We start from the raw sequence: 20,841 nt of genomic DNA, 5'->3' as shown, positions 1-20,841 counted from the left end.
GATAATGGCTTATAGTGATAAATATGCAAAATGTTATCACTGCTATTCCTATCATAAACAGTGTGACCATGCAACCTAACATCCAACCGCAACTGCTGTAAACAGTAAAATTTATTAACACTGTTAATAATTATACTCAAAAAGACAGATTAAAAACTGGTAGTATCCTGGAAAAAACAGTACATATGGTTGGTTTGTCCATCAGGAAGAATAAGGAAGCTCAAGCAAAAAATAACAGAAAGTATCGACCCTACAGTAGACTGATGAAACTGAATCTCCATATAACAAATTTAGAATAGGTCCCTTTGAGATTGAGATTCTCTCAACAATTTTAGCTCACTTTCAATAATAACCAGTCAACACTGGTAAAGCACACAATTTGTATTAGACCTATTCTCCCAAATGTGGTATAAGGATATTCTAGTTGGCACACTGACAGGGATCCAAATAACAGGTAATCACAGCATTAAAAAGTCATGTCCTTTGTAATTCTCATTTAATTCCTCTCATTCGATTAAACATAAAATCTCACTTTATGCCACTGTGATTCTAACACTTCCCTGTAGCACTGTGAGCCTCCATTCTTTTTTTTTTTAAGATTTTATTTATTTATTTGAGAGAGAGGGAATGAGAGATAGAGAGCACGAGAGGGAAGAGGGTCAGAGGGAGAAGCAGACTCCCTGCTGAGCGGGGAGCCCGATGTGGGACTCGATCCCGGGACTCCAGGATCATGACCTGAGCCGAAGGCAGTTGCTTAACCAACTGAGCCACCCAGGCACCCTGTGAGCCTCCATTCTTAACAGACAGAGCTGAGTTCTTCCCAACCAGTGGTCCCACAGTAGAATATAGTAACATTGCAGAGACAGACATGGAGGGAAAGGGAGTAACATTCCCTTCACGTTCTACTGACATTGCCCAGTGAGTCCTAGCTCTGGCCACCCTTGCTTTATGAGAAGCTCTAAAGCTTAGCACTATGACAGAACTAAGACTGTCTGAGGCGAGAAACCTCCCTCTGCTGCCGCAGCAGAAAATAATCAACACAAATAAACCTCTCAGATGTCCATTGAGAATCTGGGTGCTTGGATACCAGAAAATGAGGCACAGGAGAAAACAGGCAAATAAATTAATAAGTTTCATTCAAGGGGCACCTGGGTGGCTCAGTCAATTAAGTGTCCAACTCTTGATTTAGGTTCAGGTCATGATCTCAGGGTTGTGAGACTGAGCCCCACAACAGGCTCCACATTGAGCATGGAGCCTGCTTAAGATTCTCTCTCTCTCTGTCTCTGCCTCTCCCCTTCCCACCCCCATATCCCACTCTCCCTTACAAAACAAAGTTCACTCAATAGTTAGCCAAGGACTATCAAAATATATGAGTTAAGAAATGTATGGCCTGTGTGGTTCCTGTTGTGGAAGTTATTTGCTAAGTGAGACAATTGTATCATAATCAGTCTTGCAGCAACCATGGCTATAAATGGCAATTTATAAGGAAATGTGTGTTTAAGGAGCAGGCACACCAAGGGGGTGTGGCTCATCCCAGGACGGTCACGAGCAGGCTCTGGAACCCAAGGTCGATGCCATGCTGGGATCCTAATCCTGTGTTAGAGTCTTACTGCTGCTGCAACAAATTACCACTGATTACTGGCTTAAGACAAACATATCATCGTACAGTTCTGGAGGTCAGGAGTCAGAAATGGATCTCACTGGGATAAAATCAAGGTGTTGAGAGGCTGCATTCCTTCTAGAGGTTCGAGGGGAGAATCCATTTCCTTGCCTTTTCCAGCTTCTGGGAGAGGCCAGCATTCCTCCACCTTCAAAGCCAGCACTTGTATCATTCCGACCTCTGTTCCCATCACCACATCCCCTTCTCTGACTCACTCTCCTGCCTCCCTCTTCCACTTATAAGGACCTCTGATTACAGTGGGTCCACCGAGAAAATCCAAAATAATCTCATGTTAGAATCAGCTCATTAGCAACCTTAGTTCCCCCTTATCATGTGACCTAACATATTCACAGATTTCAGAGATTAGGATGTGGATATGTGGGGGGGGGTGCATTATTGTGCCCACCACTCCTTCACATGGCATGCAAAGCCCTCAAACTGTGGTTTCTGGCCTCATCTCCCACCATACGCCATGTATTAGTTAATAATACAAGTCACCCTAAAATTTAATGGCTTAAAACAACAAGATGTACTACCTCACAGTTTCTGTGGGTCAGGGTCTCTCAATGAGGCCACAATCAAGATGTCAACTGAGGCTTCCTCTGAAAGCTCAACTGGGGAAGAATCAGCTTTCGAGCTCATTCACATCATTGTTGACAGGATTCCTCCCTCCCTGGCTGTTGACTGGAGGCTGCTCCCAGTTCTTTGCCATATAGGTTTCTCCATCAGGCAGCTCAAAATGTGGCAGCTGGCTTTCTCAAAGCAAGAAGCAAGAAGAGCCAGAGAGAGATGGCAAGCAAGAGGGAAGTTGGACTTTTGCCACCTCATCTTATAACTTTTGTTGTATTACATTCATGAGAAGTGAGGCCCTCACTCTGGAGAAGGGGATTTCACAATGGTGTGACTACCAGGAGGTGGGAACTTGGAGCCATGTTAGAAGCTGTCTGGTGCACTCCAATATGTGTCCTGTGCTTTCGTCTCACAAAACCACCAACATTCCCCCAAGAAAGAAAAAAAAAATGCTTTAAAGTCCATGTCATATTTGTTCATTAATTTGCTCATCTAAAAATTATGTATTCTGTTGCTACTGTGAACTAGGTAGTAACTCAAGGGCTGGAGATAGAACAGTGAACAAGAGACAAAGACCCTTCCTCCTCGGAGTGGACATTTGAGTGGAGAGGAAGACATACAGTAAAACCACATGCACAGTGTGACAGAGGGTGAGGAGTCATAGCAGGTAAGGGGCAGAGTGCACGTCCATGGGGGTGAGGCTGTCTTCTACATGAGAGAGATGGTCTGGGAAGACCTCTCTGAAAACTGGCTTTTGAGCAAAGACATGAAGGAAGTGTGGGAGCCACTGTGAGAATACTGGGAGGAGGAGTGTTCTGGGCAGTGGGGACAGCAAATGCAAAGGCAGGTGATGGGTTCAGGGAGCAACAAGTAGCTCAGTGCAGCTGGAACAGACGGAGCAAGGGAGAAAGCAGTCAGAGGGGAGGTCCAAAAGACAACCAGGAGCCAGAACTTATGGGGCCTTGTCATTAGAAAGGACTTTGAATTTTATTCTCAGGTGGGAGCCACTGAAGAATGTCCCCCTAAAAGAAGCTGCTTAAAATCCAGTAGTTACAAAAGAAATTAGCCCCTCCCTTCATAATCTCAAGATATTATTTCTAGTTGTATGTTATAGGGAGGTATACATTGCTTTAATATAGCTGCATTTCTGAAATATATATATATACTTAATATTTAAATATAGTTCATTGATCCACATTTTCTAATTATTTAAATTAAAAGATAGTATCTGAAGGCCCTGGGTGTTTGAAACTGCTTTGTCCCCAAATAAGGAAAGAGAAATCAAATAAAACAGTCTCTGGGTGGGGCACATGGGTGGTTCAAGTTGGTTAAGCATCTGACGTTTGATCTCAGCTCAGGTCTTGATCTCTGGGTCATGAGTTGGAGCTCCCATTAGGCTCCGTGCTGGACGTGGAGCCTACTTTAAAAAAATTTTTTTTAAATACAATTTCTGGGAAACTCGGGTCCATTGCTTGCCTGAAGCCAAACAACCTTAAAGAGCCTAGGCTGGGACCCAGGTCACAGCAACTTATTAATTGCATAAAGGCCAACTTCACCTGGCAGATCCTCACCTGAGAGCATAAAAGGACCTCAAACCATACGTAAGACGGTGCCTTAGGAACTGCCTAACCTTCAATGAAGTGGTTGCTGATAAACAGCCAGGAGGTTGTCTGGGCAGGTGTACAAAGGCCCAGGAGGAAGGCCCATTTATGCTCCCTCACACCAGCCACGCTCCTGACGTAATGACCCAGGATTGTGGTGAAGGACACTCTCTCATCATTGCCATCACTGCATATTCAGCCCCAATCGTCTCCTACGACTGTGCCACCTAGAAGTCACCTCCACACACCTTGGAGGATTGATAGGAGGGAACTTAGATAAGCATATGGAAATTAGTTCTATCAGAGAAAGAGAGGTGAACATAAGTGGTTAGGAGTGGCCAGGAGTGGCAGGAGGGCAGACTGTTTTACAAAAAGAAGCATATATAAAGAAGGGTTTTAGAAACACCCCATTTTCAAAACGGGGATCTGTGCATGGGATCTGTAGACAAGACAAGAGAGAGTGGGATGGCCTGGTTCACCCTCCACCTCCTGAACCTTCTCTGGGCTGTGGCTGGGACCAGCACCTGGACCCAAAGCTCATGCTGTGAGTATGGTGGTTCTTCCAGAGAGGTCAGGGAAGCAGCTCCCCCAGGGAAAGGGGGGAACCTCACACACGGAGGTCTGCTGAGGAGAAAGTGACTGAAAACAGCAATCACTGCAGGAGTTCCAAATGGGTGAGTCAGGGTGAGTGCGTGCTTCATCTTTCCTGGCCAAATAGCATAAGTTCTTGGAGAGGCAAGTCTATGCATTTTACCTTAAGAGAGACTGAAATACTGGCGCAGGAATGATGGCTGGTGGCACAAAGAGAGACACTCAGAGCTGTTCTGACCAAGGCCCACCATCAGCTGTGTGTTCAAACTTGGCCCTGTGACTTAACATCTCTTTAAGCCTGAGTCTCTTCGTCCGTAAAAGATGTGTAACAACAACACCTACATCAGGAGGGTGCTGTCTGGATCCAAGGACATGTGTATGAGGTGTTCAATACAGGGCCTGGCATGACTCAACACTCAAAAATGTTAACTGCTATATTAGTCAAGATTCAACCCATCAGCCACAAACAAAACCCCACCACCCCAAACCCCAATCCAAAGCTTTGTTTACACTAAAAAGGACATAGAAAGTAAAGCCCAACATCTGTTAAAGTCAGCAAGAATTTAATGAACCCCAGATGCAGCACACAGATTGTACCCAAATAGAACCACGCTTCTTGAGCAAAGGGAGCAAAAGTGTGGTGCTCGGATGTTCCTAGATAGGTGGCAACACACAATGTAAGACAAAGAGCTGGGATAGAGTCCACAGGAGAGGAACCAACAGGAGCCCGGCCCCGAAGAGAACTTTCCCCAGGGCCAGAAGCCCAGAAGAGTATTTTAAGGAGATGAAAGAAGGCACAGGTGATGGAAAGTCTGAGAGAGCTCAGTGTGTGTGTGTCCAAGGACAATCACAAGGATGGAGCACTGCCATGTGAAATCCCAGGTCTGTTTCTCAAGAGGGAGCCAATCCAGAGTCCCTGAGAACCTTCCATTTACTTAATTTCAGCGCAGCAACCACTCGGGCCGCAGTTACTTAGCCCAACGGAAAGTCTCATAATCAATGCTAAAATGCCCAGCAACACCACTACTACCACAATGATAATTATCAATTTCTGGAGAGGATAAGAGAAACAAATCATTATTACAACCAAAACACAATTCATCCAAAACCCAACCTCTCCCACCTCTACATTGAAAGCCTCTTATCAACCCAGATAAGAAGCCTACAGCTCTACATAAACACATTCATCCTATTAGGATATTTTATAGATCTTAAATGACTCCCTGGCTATCGAGGCCAGCAGATGGAAATATGGAGCTTCTGTGGGCTTTTGGCTCACACTTAAATTCTGCACATGTGGACAGATAAAAAATCAACTACCACAGGGTCTCCAAAACAGCAATAGGCCAAGGTATCAAGTAGCCAATTTTTTTATTCCAAGAAGAAGTGTATGTTTTTGAATAGTCCTAATTTCAAATTTCTATCTGTCTCTCCCCTAAAGCACATGCCCATCCATCAGGCCCAGTCTAGCGACTGGGGATCAGAAAGCAGGATGGCAGTCCTATATTGAGCCAACCTGGATTCATCGGGTTAAATAATTTCCCAACTCCTTGAATCCCTGCACAAGCAATAGGTAAAGTTGGAAGAAAATCAAAGAACTGAAGAACAAAAGTATCAGCACGCAGGAGAACAGTCAGCAAAGAACAGTCTAAAAAGCACAAGCCACCAGAGCTGGCTACCACAACAGAGAAGTTTAAAAGTCCTCAAGCAACAGGGGCACCAGAAGAGGGGTAAATATGCTGGTGTGGGGGAAAGAGCAAGAAGGAAACTGAATTTGAATCCTATTCCTATACTTACTAGATGCCTTGAAGCCAATCACTTAACCTCTGACCCTCAACTGTTTCACATATAAGTAGGAATAACAGGTGCACCATAAAATAGGAGGTAATGTTGCATGGCGATCAACACAGCACTGGATTCACAGTGGAGAAAAGGTGGGTGGGCTTGGTTAATGGAGTGGAAGAGACTAAACAAGATTCTGAAGAACAGAGGAGTCAAGTGTAACATCTGAAAGGATCATGAGCTCCGTCCAGGAGAAGTCTAGCAGCAACACTGGGCAATGCATCCACCCTACAGAACTGTCTTCAAGCGTGGGTTCTTGGGGAGAGAGCATGTGAGCCAGATCCATGCAAGGCACACCAAGGGAGGAAGGACAGCCACTCTCTGGGAAAGGCTGACGTGTGTTGGGATGAGGCCAGGACAGAAAGGGAAGGCATAGGATCAAGGACACAGGTGGGGAGGACCAGAGAGAGAGGAGAAGCAAGCCAGACCAGTGGAGACTAAGGCACTCACCTTCCAAGCTTCACTCTGAAACTTGACAGCCTTTTTGGTTATCTGCCACGGCCCACTCCACAAAGCCCACTGACTGGTCCATGTTGTTCTTGATACGGTCAATCATGGCTCCCTTTCCCCGGATGCAAGAGGTGGTGGCAGCAGAAACAGAGACAGGCAGAGGGAAGAGAGAAAGAGCGAGAGACAGCAAGCAGAATGGACTCTCTTCTCTGAAGGCAGCCGGAGAGTCTCACCTTCCAGGCCTGACCCTGGTACTTCATGGCTCTTTTCATTTCTTCCCGTGCCTTCTCCACATGGTCCACTGTGTGCATGACATTCAGCTCTATGTTATCTAGCATCTCACCCTGCAAAGAACAGACATGAGTCACACCCCATAAACCCACGCCAGAGAGTTGGAGCTCACATGGGGACGGGGCTCTCGGTTATAATCCCCACTGCAAAGAGGAGCATCCAGAAGTCTTCTGTGGGGCACACGTTCCATCTTATATGGGCTTACCTATGGCTCCCCAGTCCCTGGTGGTGGTCACTCACTCAAGCAACACTCAGTAAATTACTTCTGTCGGACAGGCACTGCATGGAGCACCTGGAGCACACTGTCGAGATGCCTGGCAAATACATGTTCTAACAGATCCCACCACCACCATTCTGTTTTTAATTAAGCATATGAGGAGAGGAACCAAAATAAGAATATCTTAGGGCATAATAACTGGGATGCTGGCCTCTTCCTAGTTGTGCAGACCTGAACCAAGTTCATTTGGCCTGAGGCAAGTTTGTCGCCTAGTTCTTCAGAACAGTCCTGGCCAACAGGAGCTGCTCCGTAAACATCTAAGGTTGGGAACATCTGCTTTCTCCAGGAGAAACTCCCAGGCCCCTAAGGTGACAGACATTGGGTTTACCTAAGCTGTCTGGTTACATCTTATATCTCTGTAGTTATTAAAAGACAGTGGTTCTTGGTGAGATTCCCAAACATCTCCCAGTGATAACTTCCTAATGGGGAAGTTTGGTTGCTCCAGTTAATTCTGGGCATCTTAGGATGGGAACGCCCCTTACCTACCTTGACCTGCCTCAACCCAACCCGTTGCTTTACGGCACTCTATAAGCAGAGAAAGGCACTTACCATCACTTGACTCTCAAACCAAGTCCTCAGCAAGGCCGCAAGGAGAGAACAAAAAAGAGCGGGGAAGGAGGCACTTAAGGAATGGTCTCAAAGGCCAGAAGGGAGCAGAGGAAAGGCACCTGGGCCCTGAGCAGGGGACGGCTGTCAGAAACCAGCCAAGCAGTGCTCGGGCTTCAGGCAGGTTTTGCACACCTTCCACAATGGAAGCCATTTTCAGTCCCTTCCAGGGGGGCAGAACAGCTGGAAGTTCATGGTAATGGTGGCACACCTGGACCCTGTGGCGTCTCTGACTTCGTCATAAGAACCAGCAACCACCTGACCATGTGGAGCCAACACCCTATGCAGGTGACAGAGACTTACAACCCTGAGCAAACACACCCAGGAACAGAATAAGGTGTCAAACCATGAGGGTTTCAAGTATTCCTACAAATATTATCCTACTGTATCTCCCTAATTTTGTAACCTGTTCCTGTTTCTTAGCAAAAAGTGCCAAAATTTTTGGAAAAACCTACAGAAGAAAAGACAAAAATGGAAAAAATTAAAACCTCTGTGAAAGTTAACTTTTCATTGTGAAGTGGGGAAACAATCCTTTTTTCAGTGTCACCCATGAAACTGTTCCTATCAGGAGACTGTTTTAAGGCATCCTCATTAAGAACCCACATCCCCTTATTTATGTGTCTGTTTTTGTGCCAGTAACAGTACCATGCTGTCTTGATGATCACAGCTTTTTAACATAGCTTGAAATCCCAGGCAGTATGATGCCCCCAGATGTGGTTTTCTTTTTCAACATTCCCCTGGCTATTTGGGGTCTTTTCTGATTACATACAAATTTTAGGATTGTTTGTTCCAGCTCTGTGAAAAATGTTGATGGTATTTTGACAGGGATTGCACTGAATATGTAGATTGCCCTGGGCAGCACAGACATTTTAACAATGTTTATTCTTCCAACCATGAGCATGGAATGTTTCTCCATCTCTTTGTGTCTTCCTCAATTTCTTTCATAAGTGTTCTGTAATTTGTATATTACAGTTCCTTTACATCTTTGGTTAGGTTTATGTGTAGGTATCTTATGGTTTTTGCTGCAATTGGAACAGAATAGAGAGCCCAGAAATGGACACTCAACTCTCTGGTCAACTAATCTTTGACAAAGCAGGAAAGAATATCCAATGGAAAAAAGGACAGTCTCTTCAATAAATAGGGCTCGAAAACCTGGATAGCCACATGCAGAAGAATAAGACTGGACCATTCTCTTACACCAGACACAAAGATAAACTCAAAATGGATGAAAGACCTCAATGTGAGACAGGAGTCCATGAAAATCCTAGAGGAGAACACAGGCAGTAACCTCTTCAAACTCGGCCACAGCAACTTCTTCCAAGACACGTCTCTAAAGGCTAGGGAAAGAAAAGCAAAAATGAACTACTGAGACTTCATCAAGATAAAAAGCTTCTGCTCAGCAAGGGAAATGGTCAACAAAACTAAGAGGATAAAACCCATGGAATGGGAAAAGATATTTGCAAATGACATATCAGATAAAGGGCTAGTACCCAAGATCTATAAAGAACTTCTCAAACTCAACACCCCCCCCAAAAAATAATCCAGTCAAGAAATGGGAGACATGAACAGACAGTTCTCCAAAGAAGACATACAGATGGCCAACAGACATATGAAAAAATGCTCCACCTCACTTATCATCAGGGAAATACAAATAAGAACCACAATGAGATATCACCTTACACCAGTTAGAAAGGCTAAAATTAACAAGAGAGGGAACAACTAATGTTGGTCAGGTTGTGGAGAGAGGGGAACCCTCTTACACTGTTGGTGTGAATGCAAGCTGGAACAACCACTCTGGAAAACAGTATGGAGTTTCCTCAGGAAGTTAAAAATAGAGCTACCCTATGACCCAGCAATTGCATTACTGGGTATTCACCCCAAAGATACAGATGTGAAAAGAAGGGGCAACTGCCTCCCAATGTTCATAGCAGCAATGTCCACAATAGCCAAACTGTGGAAAGAGCCAAGATGTCCTTCACCAGGTGAATGGATAAAGAAGGTGTGATTCATATATACAATGGACTATTACTCAGCCATCAGAAAGGATGAATACCTACCATTTACATCAACATGGATGGAACTAGAGAGTATTATGTTAAGTGAAATAAATCAAGCAGAGAAAGGCAATTATCATATGGTTTCACTCATATGTGGAACATAAGAAATAGCACAGAGGACCATAGGGGAAGGGAGGAAAAACTGAATGGAAAGAAATCAGAGACAGAGCCAAACCATGAGAGACTCTTGACTCAGGGAAACAAACTGAGAATTGTGGAAAGGGAGGGGGATGGGGGATGGGGTAACTGGGTGATGAGCATTAAGGAAGGGCATGTGATGTGATGAGCACTGGGTGTTATAAGCAACTAATGAATCACTGAACACCACACCAAAAACTAATGATGTACTACATGTTGGTTAATTGAACTTAAATTTAAAAATTAACTAAATTAAATTTAAATATAAAAGAACCCACATCCCCACTTAGAAGGGAAACAAGAGGTGCAGGCGGAAGGAGGTAGTACTTGACTGAGCACATCAAACCCCACAGTAAGCAGAAGTGAGGCCAAAGCAGCAGGCAAGAGGACAAGGGTGAGTGGGCACTCGGGAGGACATTCCTTTCCTGGGACACTGGGATCCCGTCACTCCATCAAGAGGATTCCCGATGATTCCCCCACCGCACCTCACCGACCTTCCAGTCCGCCCTTCTCAGGAGGACCTGAGCTTTCCTCCCTCTCCCCAGGGTGGTGCCCACTGCCGGTTACCTGATTCTCCACCAGCATGGCGATGTCCATAAACACGTCATGAAGCTCCTTGATGCTGCTCTCCAGCCTCACAATGTCCTTGTGCCGCCCCTCGATCTCACTGAGGGCTTGCTTGGAAATCTGAGAGTCAATGATCTGCAACAGGCCACACAAAGACCAAATATCAGCCAGCACCCCTGCCACAGCCCGACTCACACTCTGGCCAAGCCTTTGGCCTCCCTGCCTCCCTGCACCTGCAGACCTTCCCTCACCAACCACACAGAGCTCCATGGCAGTCTCCCCTCTCCACGAGAGGGACTTGCATTCCAGTCCCTGGACATTCAACCCAGAAATGAAGATGGCAGGTTTCCCACTCTCCAGCATCTCCTCCAGCTCCTCATCTGTAGTCTTTTTGCCAGCTTTGTAACAAAAGAAGTAGAGCATCAAATATAAGACCAAAGCACACCAATTCAAAAGTCCCCTGAAAACCAGGAACAAGGTAACTTCACTTAAAAGACCATGCCCTGTACAACATACCCCCAAGAGCTCCTGACCTGTCCTGCTTCTGATTTCTCCCATAATCCAAACGACCTTAGCATTACAGGTGGTTACCTTCTTGAAGCACACATCTGACCACATCTCTTCCTAGCTCAAAAAGCTGACTGGCCCGTTCACTGTGCCCGGGAGGACCAGAAGCTAGTTGCGGGCAAGCCCTCCCTCCTCCACCTAACCCCACAGTGCTTCTCCCAAGGGATCCCTCTTCCAAGGCTGGACAGTGGCAGCACTCCTAAACACACCTGCTTTTCTCTGATGACATCTTGGTTCACACACTTCCTCCACTTGGAGCCCTTGGCACCCTGCAGCACCCCAAGTCCCTGAAGGTCATGACTTTTATAATCAGTCTATTCCTCACAACACCCAGCGCCATCCTATAATCTCATAAATGTTCTTTGCTGTCAAAGACACAACAAAAAATATCATGAGTCCCCAGGAGAGAAACTGTCAGCAAGTGCATCCCCTCCATGTGAGGAAATGCTGGCGCCCACAGGAATCAAAAGACCTGGGCCTGACAAGTGTCATGCCACCTTGTAGCCCATGATGGGGCACCAGGTGTGCTGGTGTCCTAAGGCCTCTCCTGGACTTGGGCACAAATGCAGGCAGAAGCCACAAGCAGGGGTGCTGCTTCTCACTCTCCCAGTTCTCCCGACTTGGGACAGATAGCCCCGTGGCAGGGAAAGGCGAAGGGGCGCGCACCAACTTCAAACACGTACTGATTTCGAGCTGCCGCTGGATTCGCCCTTTACTGCGTTCACGGAAGTCCACCTGAGCCTCGTTGTATTTGGTCATCACCTCCACAAACTTCCGGGACAGGACGGAATGCTGTGGGAACCATGCCAAGTGCAGTGAGCCCCCAGGGGCTGATGGCCAGGGACCCCACACCGTTACAGAGCCCACACCCCCGGCCCCATACAGCCCAGTCTGTGGCAGCACTGGACTTGGAAGCAAAAGACCAGGTGTCAGACTCAACTTCCTGCTTTCCTAACTTCACACCATCAGGAGAGTCTGCTGACCTCTCCAAGGCATGTGTTCAGCATCTGTTCACCTGCCTTTCTGACCTCACACGGTAATCCTGAGGCCAAAGGAGAGCCCTGCATCCACACGACTAGCTGTGTTTTACTGGCACAACCCTTGGCTTGCTTTCTAAAGCTGCCAGACTCCCTTCCAAATCCAACACCTGCCAAAATCCTTGAGTTCTTACCCAACCTGACCTTCCTAACTTCCCTTGCTTATAACTCAATGCATCCGCTCAAGAGCCCCCTGTGCCTGTGTTCCAATCTTCACCATTATTTTTATTCCTTGCCCACCTCTCCACGTCAAGGCCTACTGGCTTCTCCTTTGCAAAATCACCAGTATTTGTACCCTGGAACAAAGAGACCTTTTGGGCCCCAGGGGAACTTAGTCTATGACCTCGCCTCACTGAACAAAGGTCTAAACTGAAGGGGTGGAGACCTGGCCCCCCAAGAAATGTCTGCAGACTGAATAATAATATGTCCTGCATCTAGATAGCTCCAGCATTAGTGTTCACACAGACGTAGGGCTGGGAAACGGGACCAGTGAGAGAAGAGTCAAGGGACTAAGTTAAAGCACCGAGTCACACAACGACTTGGCAGCCGGCAGCACACTTTGGTTCTGCGCTCTTTCAAATGCAGTCCTGCTTCCAGAACAAGAACCATTTGGGGAGGGGCACCTCAGTGGCTCAGATGGTTAAGCATCTGCCTTCAGCTCAGGTCATGATCGCAGGGTCCTGGGATCGATCCCCGCATCGGGCTCCCTGCTTGGCAGGGAGCCTGCTTCTGCCTCTCCCTCTACTGTTCCCCGTTTGTGCTCTCTTGCTCTCTCAGTCTGGCTAAAGTGCGGGTGACGTGGGGGAGCGTGGCAGGAGGAAAGGGTGTGGAGGAGGGAAGGCCTGAGACTAAGACCATCCCCATGTGCTCCGCTGAAACGTTCCAGCTTTAACCTTCAGGTCCTAGGGATCCAAGTAACAATTTCTATCAAAATGATAGCGTCTAGCTCATTCCTTGTCCTTAAGGAACCTAAAATACAGCCCGAAACTCCACTCTAAAAATGTGGAAGTTTGCGGAGGTGGCGGTAACAAATGGGAGTCTCAGGATAGGAGAGACTGAAGGGAATGTGACCCATGCTGGAACAGCTCATGGAAAAAAGATGGCCTTGATCTGGCAGGATTTGGATGGGGGTGGGGGAAAAGCTTCTCAGGTGGGGACATAGCACACGCAAAGGTACAGCCGAGGGTCGGAGATGAGGGACGTGAGAAGCAGTCAGCGTCACTGCAGTCATGAGAGGGGCTGGATGGCAAGGAGAGGAGAGTGTGGCCACATGGATTCCACGGAGCCATGAAGACAAGAGCCGGATGCGCTGGGCGCGTGAGCTCAGGCAGGGAAAGGGGAACGGAGAGGATCCGACGTGCACACAGCGTGGTGTGGTGCACACACCCCCTGCTGCTCACAAGAGGGAGGAAAACTGGCTCAGCCCCAAAGCCAAGGGCCATTGCTGGGTGACTCAGGTCTAAGTAAAAACTCACTTGGCTCTGGAATCGGTGCAGACAAGAAGATACTGTAGTGTCTTAGTCTCCTCCATATGCTAGGAGAGCTCGTCAATGTTTTGCCGAGTTTCCTCAATCTAGAATCACAAAAACAAGAGCCTTTGTTGGGAGAGGAAGAACATTCCCACAACTGAGATACAAGCTTAGCAGAGCTCCCTGGTGAAAGCTGCCCACCTTCTGGGTTTGTGGGACAACATGAGGACTAAAATGTCTTCTGCTGCTGGGTGAGTGCCCTTTGCATGGCCAGATAAACTAGCATCCAGAGCAGTCACCAAAAACCCACACACCCTGTTCCCTGAGAAGAACATATCTGCCCATCTGGGATGCGAGGCTGTGGACCAGAGTCGAGAAGAGTCAGGAAAACCCAAGAAGACAAGTCAAAGGACAGGGCCAATAAACCCTATCAGGCAGACCAGTCAGCCACACCCGGAGCGAGAATAGCAGAGGGGGGGAGATGGGAGAGGGAGGAAAGGGAAGTCGGAAAGAAAAGCAGTGAAGGGGAAGGAACAAACATAGAGAGTGAAAACAAAGAAGAGGGAGAGACTAATAAGCGTGGCCCCCTCAGGAGACACCAGAGTTTCCCTTGGACATGTGGTTCTGCTGGATTCCCCAGATCATCAGCCTCCAGACACTCCAGCCACAGACCATTTCTGCACCTGACTAAGGTTCCTGATCATGCAAGGTGTGCATCATAAAATATTCCCAGCAGCACTTCATTCCCAGATAGAACAGCATCACAAGACACTGCTGCGCGAGCACTCAGTGCTGCCTTGGCGCCCTCCTGCAAGGCCCCGTAACCCTCGATGCCTGCCAGGTCTAGGGGCTGCACTTCCAGAAGAAGGGGCTTGTCAACACTGCAGCAATTAACAAATCTTGTAAAACACCATCCAGCAGCATCTTTCCATCAGGGATACAATAAAATACAACTCAGTATGCAGTGTCCAGCATACCTTTCTTTCAGCAAATAATTCACTTATTTTTGAAAACCCGGTCAGAGCTCTTCAGATTAAATAGAAAACAGGAAAAATAAAACTTGAATTCTCTAACCCTCAAAGGAGCACTTCTGCCAGTGGAACCGTGGACTTTGCCCCTCTACAGATACGCTGGTTGTGATGAACCACAGTTTGAGAGTAGACTCACTTGCTTCAAGATGTAGAATAAAATTTCAATGTAATCGTATCATCAGAGTATAAATCCAAATACAAGTTGCTACCCACACATTTGTGAAGCATTTTCAGAGCTGGCAAAACAATCCATGGTGATGCATGAGGACCATTATTCACCTGAGGAACCTAAAGGTTGAAGAGGTCACAGGTCATGTAGTGGGACAACACTCAAATAGGGATGGTTGCATGTTAGAGCACTCCAGAATCCAACTGGGATGCTTTTTGCATTATTTCTAAGACTTGATCTTGTGGCTTCTCCAAACTGTTTAACCTCTAGCAGAATCCCAGACCTACCCAACGCTAACAAGGGCCTGTGTTACCACCTGTGAATGCTGGCAGGCTCTAGAAGTGTGACCACCTCAGAATCAGGCCCTTGGGTGAACCCAGAAATTGCCACTTTGCCCTTCCCCTGTCTCTCACATCAAACACTGGCTCCTCTTACAACTCATATAATGTCATTGCATCACACCATGTCCCATTTCCATCATGTGACTGTCTTGCCAAAATAATTCCACTATATCAAATAGGACTGAGAAAAAAAGGCTCTCTAGGATAAAATGCACAAACCACTTCAAAAAGAGTTTAATGTATTTTAATACACCATAAGGCCTTCTATTTTGCATGTTCAATGAACTGGATGTCTTAGAAAATATATTCTGGAATATTATTTCATAAAGTGAAGAGCATCCTGATTTGAAATTTGGCCAATGGTAGAAAGATGACATAGGAAGCTATTAGCTGTGGGCCTCAAGTTCAGAGTCGCTTCACACATCTGGAGACCAGATGGTAGATGGCCCATCTGAAACTGTGGATGAGAGAGACAGGCCCTAGGTGCCTAGGTGGATGGACTGTGGTGCTATTGACTGAGAGGGAGAGCAAACAGGGAGTAGGGTAAATCAGGGCTTCTGTATGGCACATGTACCTTTGAGAGGACTATTTCAAATATCCACTCGGATGGCTACTAGCTAATTGGAGGGATGACTCAAAGTCAGGAGAGAAGTCTAGTTTAGGTATAACGATCAGATCCCCCAAGGTAACGTGATATAGTCCAAAGAGCAAGGACTGAGTGTGATTTTCAGTCCCAGCTCTGCATTCTGTGACCCTGAAAAAATCACTCCATTCTCTCCATATTTATTGCACACCTGCTACTGTGCAGCACACAGCCATGGGCAAAAGTTAAAACATGGGGTCTATTTTCACCAAGTTCAAGTTTTCTAAGAACACTAAGTATTAGGGAACTTGGTTCCATGCTTGGTTCCTAGCATGAGTGCCCTAATAAGGATGCAGCCCTATGCTCCTTCACCACATGGGGGAAGCTCAAAGACATGCCACAGCAGTTCCTTCTCAGGTAAAAATTCGGAGTGCTGTGCAAGTTCACTCCAGCCATCTGGGAGTGAGGTTGAGAGCACCCATAGTGCAGTGAAGGCAATCGTGTTTTACACAGATCTTGAAGTTCCATTTCTTACAGCTGAAGATGATCTTCCTTCTTGGTGCCTAATCCTGTTCAAAATTCTTGGAGCTGTTCACTGAAACAGACTTGCTGATGGTCTTCTTTCTTCTTTGCCTCCTTTAACAGTGTTGGTGGAATGCAGACGTTTCAATTTCTGTGCTGTAGCTAAAAGAGCACTGTTTTATAGAGACAAATTGGTAGGTCCTGATGAATTATTTCTGGGGACTGGCTGTCAGGCAATTCGAGTGCAGCCAGATGAACTTGAATTTGATTATCCTGTTAGTCTCTGTGGAATCGTGACGCAGGTAAAAGAAGGAACTGTTTTCTTCAGTACCATTCGTAAAATCTTTAGAAGCATCGCTTTATGTTTGTTCTTATTATAATATGCTACTGCTCTTGATAATTGGTACCATAGACTGAGCAGATGCATAGAAAGAACTTGAACCTTTGCTGTTTTCATTCATTCATGAGGGACCTACTATGTGTAGGAATTGACAATGAGTAAGAAACTCAAAGACATTTCTCTTAGGAAGCTTACAGCCTATGAGAATAGAACACCCATTACATGGATAGCATGATACATTATCCAGCCTTCTCACTCAGTTTCTAATCCTCAGAATTCCATGAGGTTGATTCATCTCCACTTATGTAGCTTAAGGAATTGAGGCACAAAGGCCAGTGACATAACCAAACTCAAGAAGTCATGGCCAGAAACCAGGTTTGCTGATGTCTAGGCTAATAAGCCTTTTGTTTTGTTTTGTTTTGTTTTGTTTTGTTTTGTTTTGTTTTCAATAATGGCTCTGGGATAAGCAACTCTAATTATAGAATGTAGGGGCGCCTGTGTGGCTCAGTCAAACATCAGACTCTTGATCTCAGCTCAGGTCTCAATCTCAGGGTCATGAGTTCAAGCCCCATGTTGGACTCAAATGCTGCGTATGGAGCCTACTTTAAAAAATAATAATAAAATAAAATAAATTATAGAATGTATAACAATTATTTTTTAAAAATACAATGGGAACTTGGAGGAAAGAGAGATCTGGGAGGGTCCTAAACTAGAAATACACTTTACTTATTCTTCTCTACCTCACAAAAAAGTACTGAAAATGCACCTGTATTGCATCAACACCTGATAAAGGGAAGCTCTAGGAAGGTTTTGTTATAGGAGGTTTCTATCACACCAAAGATAAGTATAATATATCCAATTTACCTCATCTTAACTTGCACTGCTTTAAACATGGGGCTAAATATCTTCTGCCAAGAATCTGGCCTTCAAGTCACAGGCAAGGAATAACTTGGACATGTTGGCATACAGTTCCTTCACTGGATCCTCTTCAATGACCCGTAAGTATCATGATCTAGAAGCAGTTTGTGCTGGTCCAGAACATACCATGGCACCAGCCCTTACTCCCCACAGTGCCATGCTAGTTACTCAGATGTACTCCACTACACCTGCCATGGAGAGATCCAAAGGCATTTGAAACACTTTTAGTGGTTTAAAGCATCTGCCACTCCTCGAGTCTTTGGCAACAGCCTAAATCAGTAGTCATCAAGCAGGGAGGACTCCCCACGCCCCACCTTGTGGTCATTTGGAAATATCTAGTGACAATTTGAGTTGTCAAAACTGGGCAGGGTGTTGGGGTGCTACTGACATCTAGTGAGTAGAGGCCAGACATGATGCTAGATACCCTACAGTGCTCAGGAGAGCCCCCACAACAAAGGATTATCTGGCCTGAAATGCCAATAGTGTTGAGGTTGAGGAACCTGGCCTAAATCATCACACTTGCCCTCTCTCCTACCTTGAGCAGCCTTTCACTAGAGGAGCTTAGAACAGTGACCCCAGAAACAACTTAAATTCGGGCCTCATTGCTATATAATCCAGATGAGAACATTTCATATTTTTAAAACTGCTTTTTTTCTGTCTCACCCCTTCATTTGAATCACTGAACCAGACAAATCATGAGATCCCAGGAAATATATGCTTCATCCATCTTATAGGATACCATGCAGCTAATAAATTTATACAATAATCCAACAGCTTGAGAAACTCTCTACTAAAGAAGGAAAAAAAGATACAGATATATATAGATCTTTTTTTTTTTTTTTTTTTTTACTGTGTATATAGCATACTTTGACTATAAAAAAGGTTAGGTGGAAATACATGCAAGTAGCTACAGAATAAAGTCCAGGCTGATATGCTTATAGGAATTATACTTCATTTATTGAACACCAAACATATTTCAAAAGATCCCGACGAGGAGTACATGTTTTCTGTTCAGAAGCCTCAATTTTACAGCACAAATACGTAATTTTCAGTTAGCTGTCTTCCTTTTGCTTTAAGTGTTTTCAAGGATTTGGAGACCAGAAGTAAAGAGAAAATGTCATGTTTTAATACAGAGATCATATAAAGCATTTCAGAACCCCCATGATAAAGGTCTTTTTTTTTTAAATCCCCTTCTTGTGGAACAAAGTTTCTCCCAAGCAGCTGTGAAAATTTTTCTTTCCTAGAATTTTGATTTGAGGAGTCTAGTATAAAATTTTCAGGGTCAACTGACCCTCAACTGCCAATTCCATTCAAAATCTTCTGCCATGCATTGTGTTCTGTTTTCTGATGAACTTAAGTACCTCTGCTTTGACAAAGAGTATTTAATTACCTTCTTTGGGTTAAATATCACGATCTGTAGAGGCACTGAGTGGCCAATTTTGTATTTAAATATATTAAAATATGTTGTGACAACTGAATAAATGTCTCTTTTCCCACCAGGTTTTCTTTGATGGGGTCATTTTTCATTCCTGGCTTACCTATATACCAAAGAATCTATCAATTTCTGCTGAACTTCTTTTGGAATGTACGGTTCCCAGGTCAGTCCAAAATATGCATTGGCTCTTCCCTCAAGATACCAATAGCTCTTTGCTGAAATTTACTGCTATCTACCTGGAAACCTTGAAATCGTGACTATTCTTATATAGCTTCTCAACTTCACAGAGTTCTGCCAATGTTATTTTATCTCTACGGAATCTCACTAGTCAGAGGTCAAGACTCAGGACAAGTGAGTCACAAAAAATTACAAAACCAGGAGTGGAACTTGCTTCTTAATACTAGACCCTCATCAGAATATGGCTTTATTTCTAGTAAAGCCACTGGCAAAGGAGCTTTTAATCCGCCACTGGAAAGACTCCTGCAAGTCCATACTGAAATGAGTTTGCTGAATCAGGGGAAGGAAGAACTGGAAAAATGAAGGTCTCCCCATTGCCATCCAAGAGGTTGTTTTGTTTTTTTGTGGGGTTTTTTTTTTTTTTTTTTTTGAGAGAGTGTGTGCATCTGTCATGGGGGCAGTGGAGTGCGGCAGAGAGAGAGAGAGAGAATCTTTTTTTTTATAATTTTTTATTGTTATGTTAATCACCATACATTACATCATTAGTTTTTGATGTAGTGTTCCATGATTCATTGTTTCTGCATAACACCCAGTGCTCCATGCAGAATGTGCCCTCTTTAATACCCATCACCAGGCTAACCCATCCCCCCACCCCCCTCCCCTCTAGAACCCTCAGTTTGTTTTTCAGAGTCCATCGTCTCTAATGGTACGTCTCCCCCTCCGACTTACTCCCCTTCATTCTTCCCCTCCTGCTATCTTCTTCTTCTTTTTTTTTTCTTAACATGTATTGCATTATTTGTTTCAGAAGTACAGATCCGTGATTCATCAGTCTTGTACAATTCACAGCGCACACCATAGCACATACGCTCCCTAATGTCTATCACCCAGCCACCCCATCCCTCCCACCCCCCAGCACTCCAGCAACCCTCAGTTTGTTTCCTGAGATTAAGAATTCCTCATATCAGTGAGGTCATATGATACATGTCTTTCTCTGATTGACTTATTTCACTCAGCATAACACCCTCCAGTTCCATCCACGTCGTTGCAAATGGCAAGATCTCATTCCTTTTGATGGCTGCATAATATTCCATTGTGTATATATACCATTTCTTCTTTATCCATTCATCTGTCGATGGACATCTTGACTCTTTCCACAGTTTGGCTATTGTGGACATTGCTGCTATAAACATTAGGGTGCACATACCCCTTCGGATCCCTACATTTGTATCTTTGGGGTAAATACCCAGTAGTGCAATTGCTGGATCAGATGGTAGCTCTATTTTCAACTGTTTGAGGAACCTCCATACTGTTTTCCAGAGTGGTTGCACCAGCTTGCATTCCCACCAACAGTGTAGGAGGGTTCCCCTTTCTCCACATCCCTGCCAACATCTGTCGTTTCCTGACTTGCTAATTCTAGCCATTCTGACGGGTGTGAGGTGGTATCTCATTGAGGTTTTGATTTGGATTTCCCTGATGCCGAGCGATGTTGAGCACTTTTTCATGTGCCTGTTGGCCATTTGGATGTCTTCTTTGGAAAAATGTCTGTTCATGTCTTCTGCCCATTTCTTGATTGGATTCTTTGTTCTTTGGGTGTTGAGTTGG

The 20,841-nt window shown here is 45.2% G+C and overlaps 1 protein-coding gene across 1 annotated transcript; it reads right to left on the bottom strand.

The window, feature by feature from the left end:
* Nucleotides 1–5,272: 5,272 nt before the first annotated feature.
* On the bottom strand, nucleotides 5,273–13,824 carry LOC113914535 (syntaxin-3-like). Its single transcript, XM_027579849.1, has 6 exons — nucleotides 13,730–13,824; nucleotides 11,901–12,009; nucleotides 10,969–11,048; nucleotides 10,651–10,785; nucleotides 6,948–7,058; nucleotides 5,273–5,473 (listed from the first exon to the last, which is right to left on the bottom strand). Exons 2-6 carry the CDS (start codon nucleotides 11,974–11,976, stop codon nucleotides 5,354–5,356), a joined length of 522 nt encoding a protein of 173 aa, XP_027435650.1. The 5' UTR covers nucleotides 11,977–12,009; nucleotides 13,730–13,824; the 3' UTR covers nucleotides 5,273–5,353.
* Nucleotides 13,825–20,841: the final 7,017 nt, after the last annotated feature.

This window comes from Zalophus californianus, chromosome 11 (assembly GCF_009762305.2).
Source record: "Zalophus californianus isolate mZalCal1 chromosome 11, mZalCal1.pri.v2, whole genome shotgun sequence".
NCBI lineage: Eukaryota > Metazoa > Chordata > Mammalia > Carnivora > Otariidae > Zalophus > Zalophus californianus.
Note: the sequence above shows the minus strand (reverse complement) of the source record. Positions and strands in the feature narration are given on the sequence as shown.

Excerpts from the sequence above, each read along its gene's own strand:
- LOC113914535 (XM_027579849.1), bottom strand. The coding sequence starts at position 11,976 with ATGACCAAATACAACGAGGCTCAGGTGGACTTCCGTGAACGCAGTAAA. Across the intron at positions 10,786-10,968 it reads TCTTCATTTCTGGGTTGAAT|ATCATTGACTCTCAGATTTC; the intron begins GTCCAGGGACTG and ends GGCCTGTTGCAG. Across the intron at positions 7,059-10,650 it reads CCATGCTGGTGGAGAATCAG|GGTGAGATGCTAGATAACAT; the intron begins GTAACCGGCAGT and ends TGTTCTTTGCAG.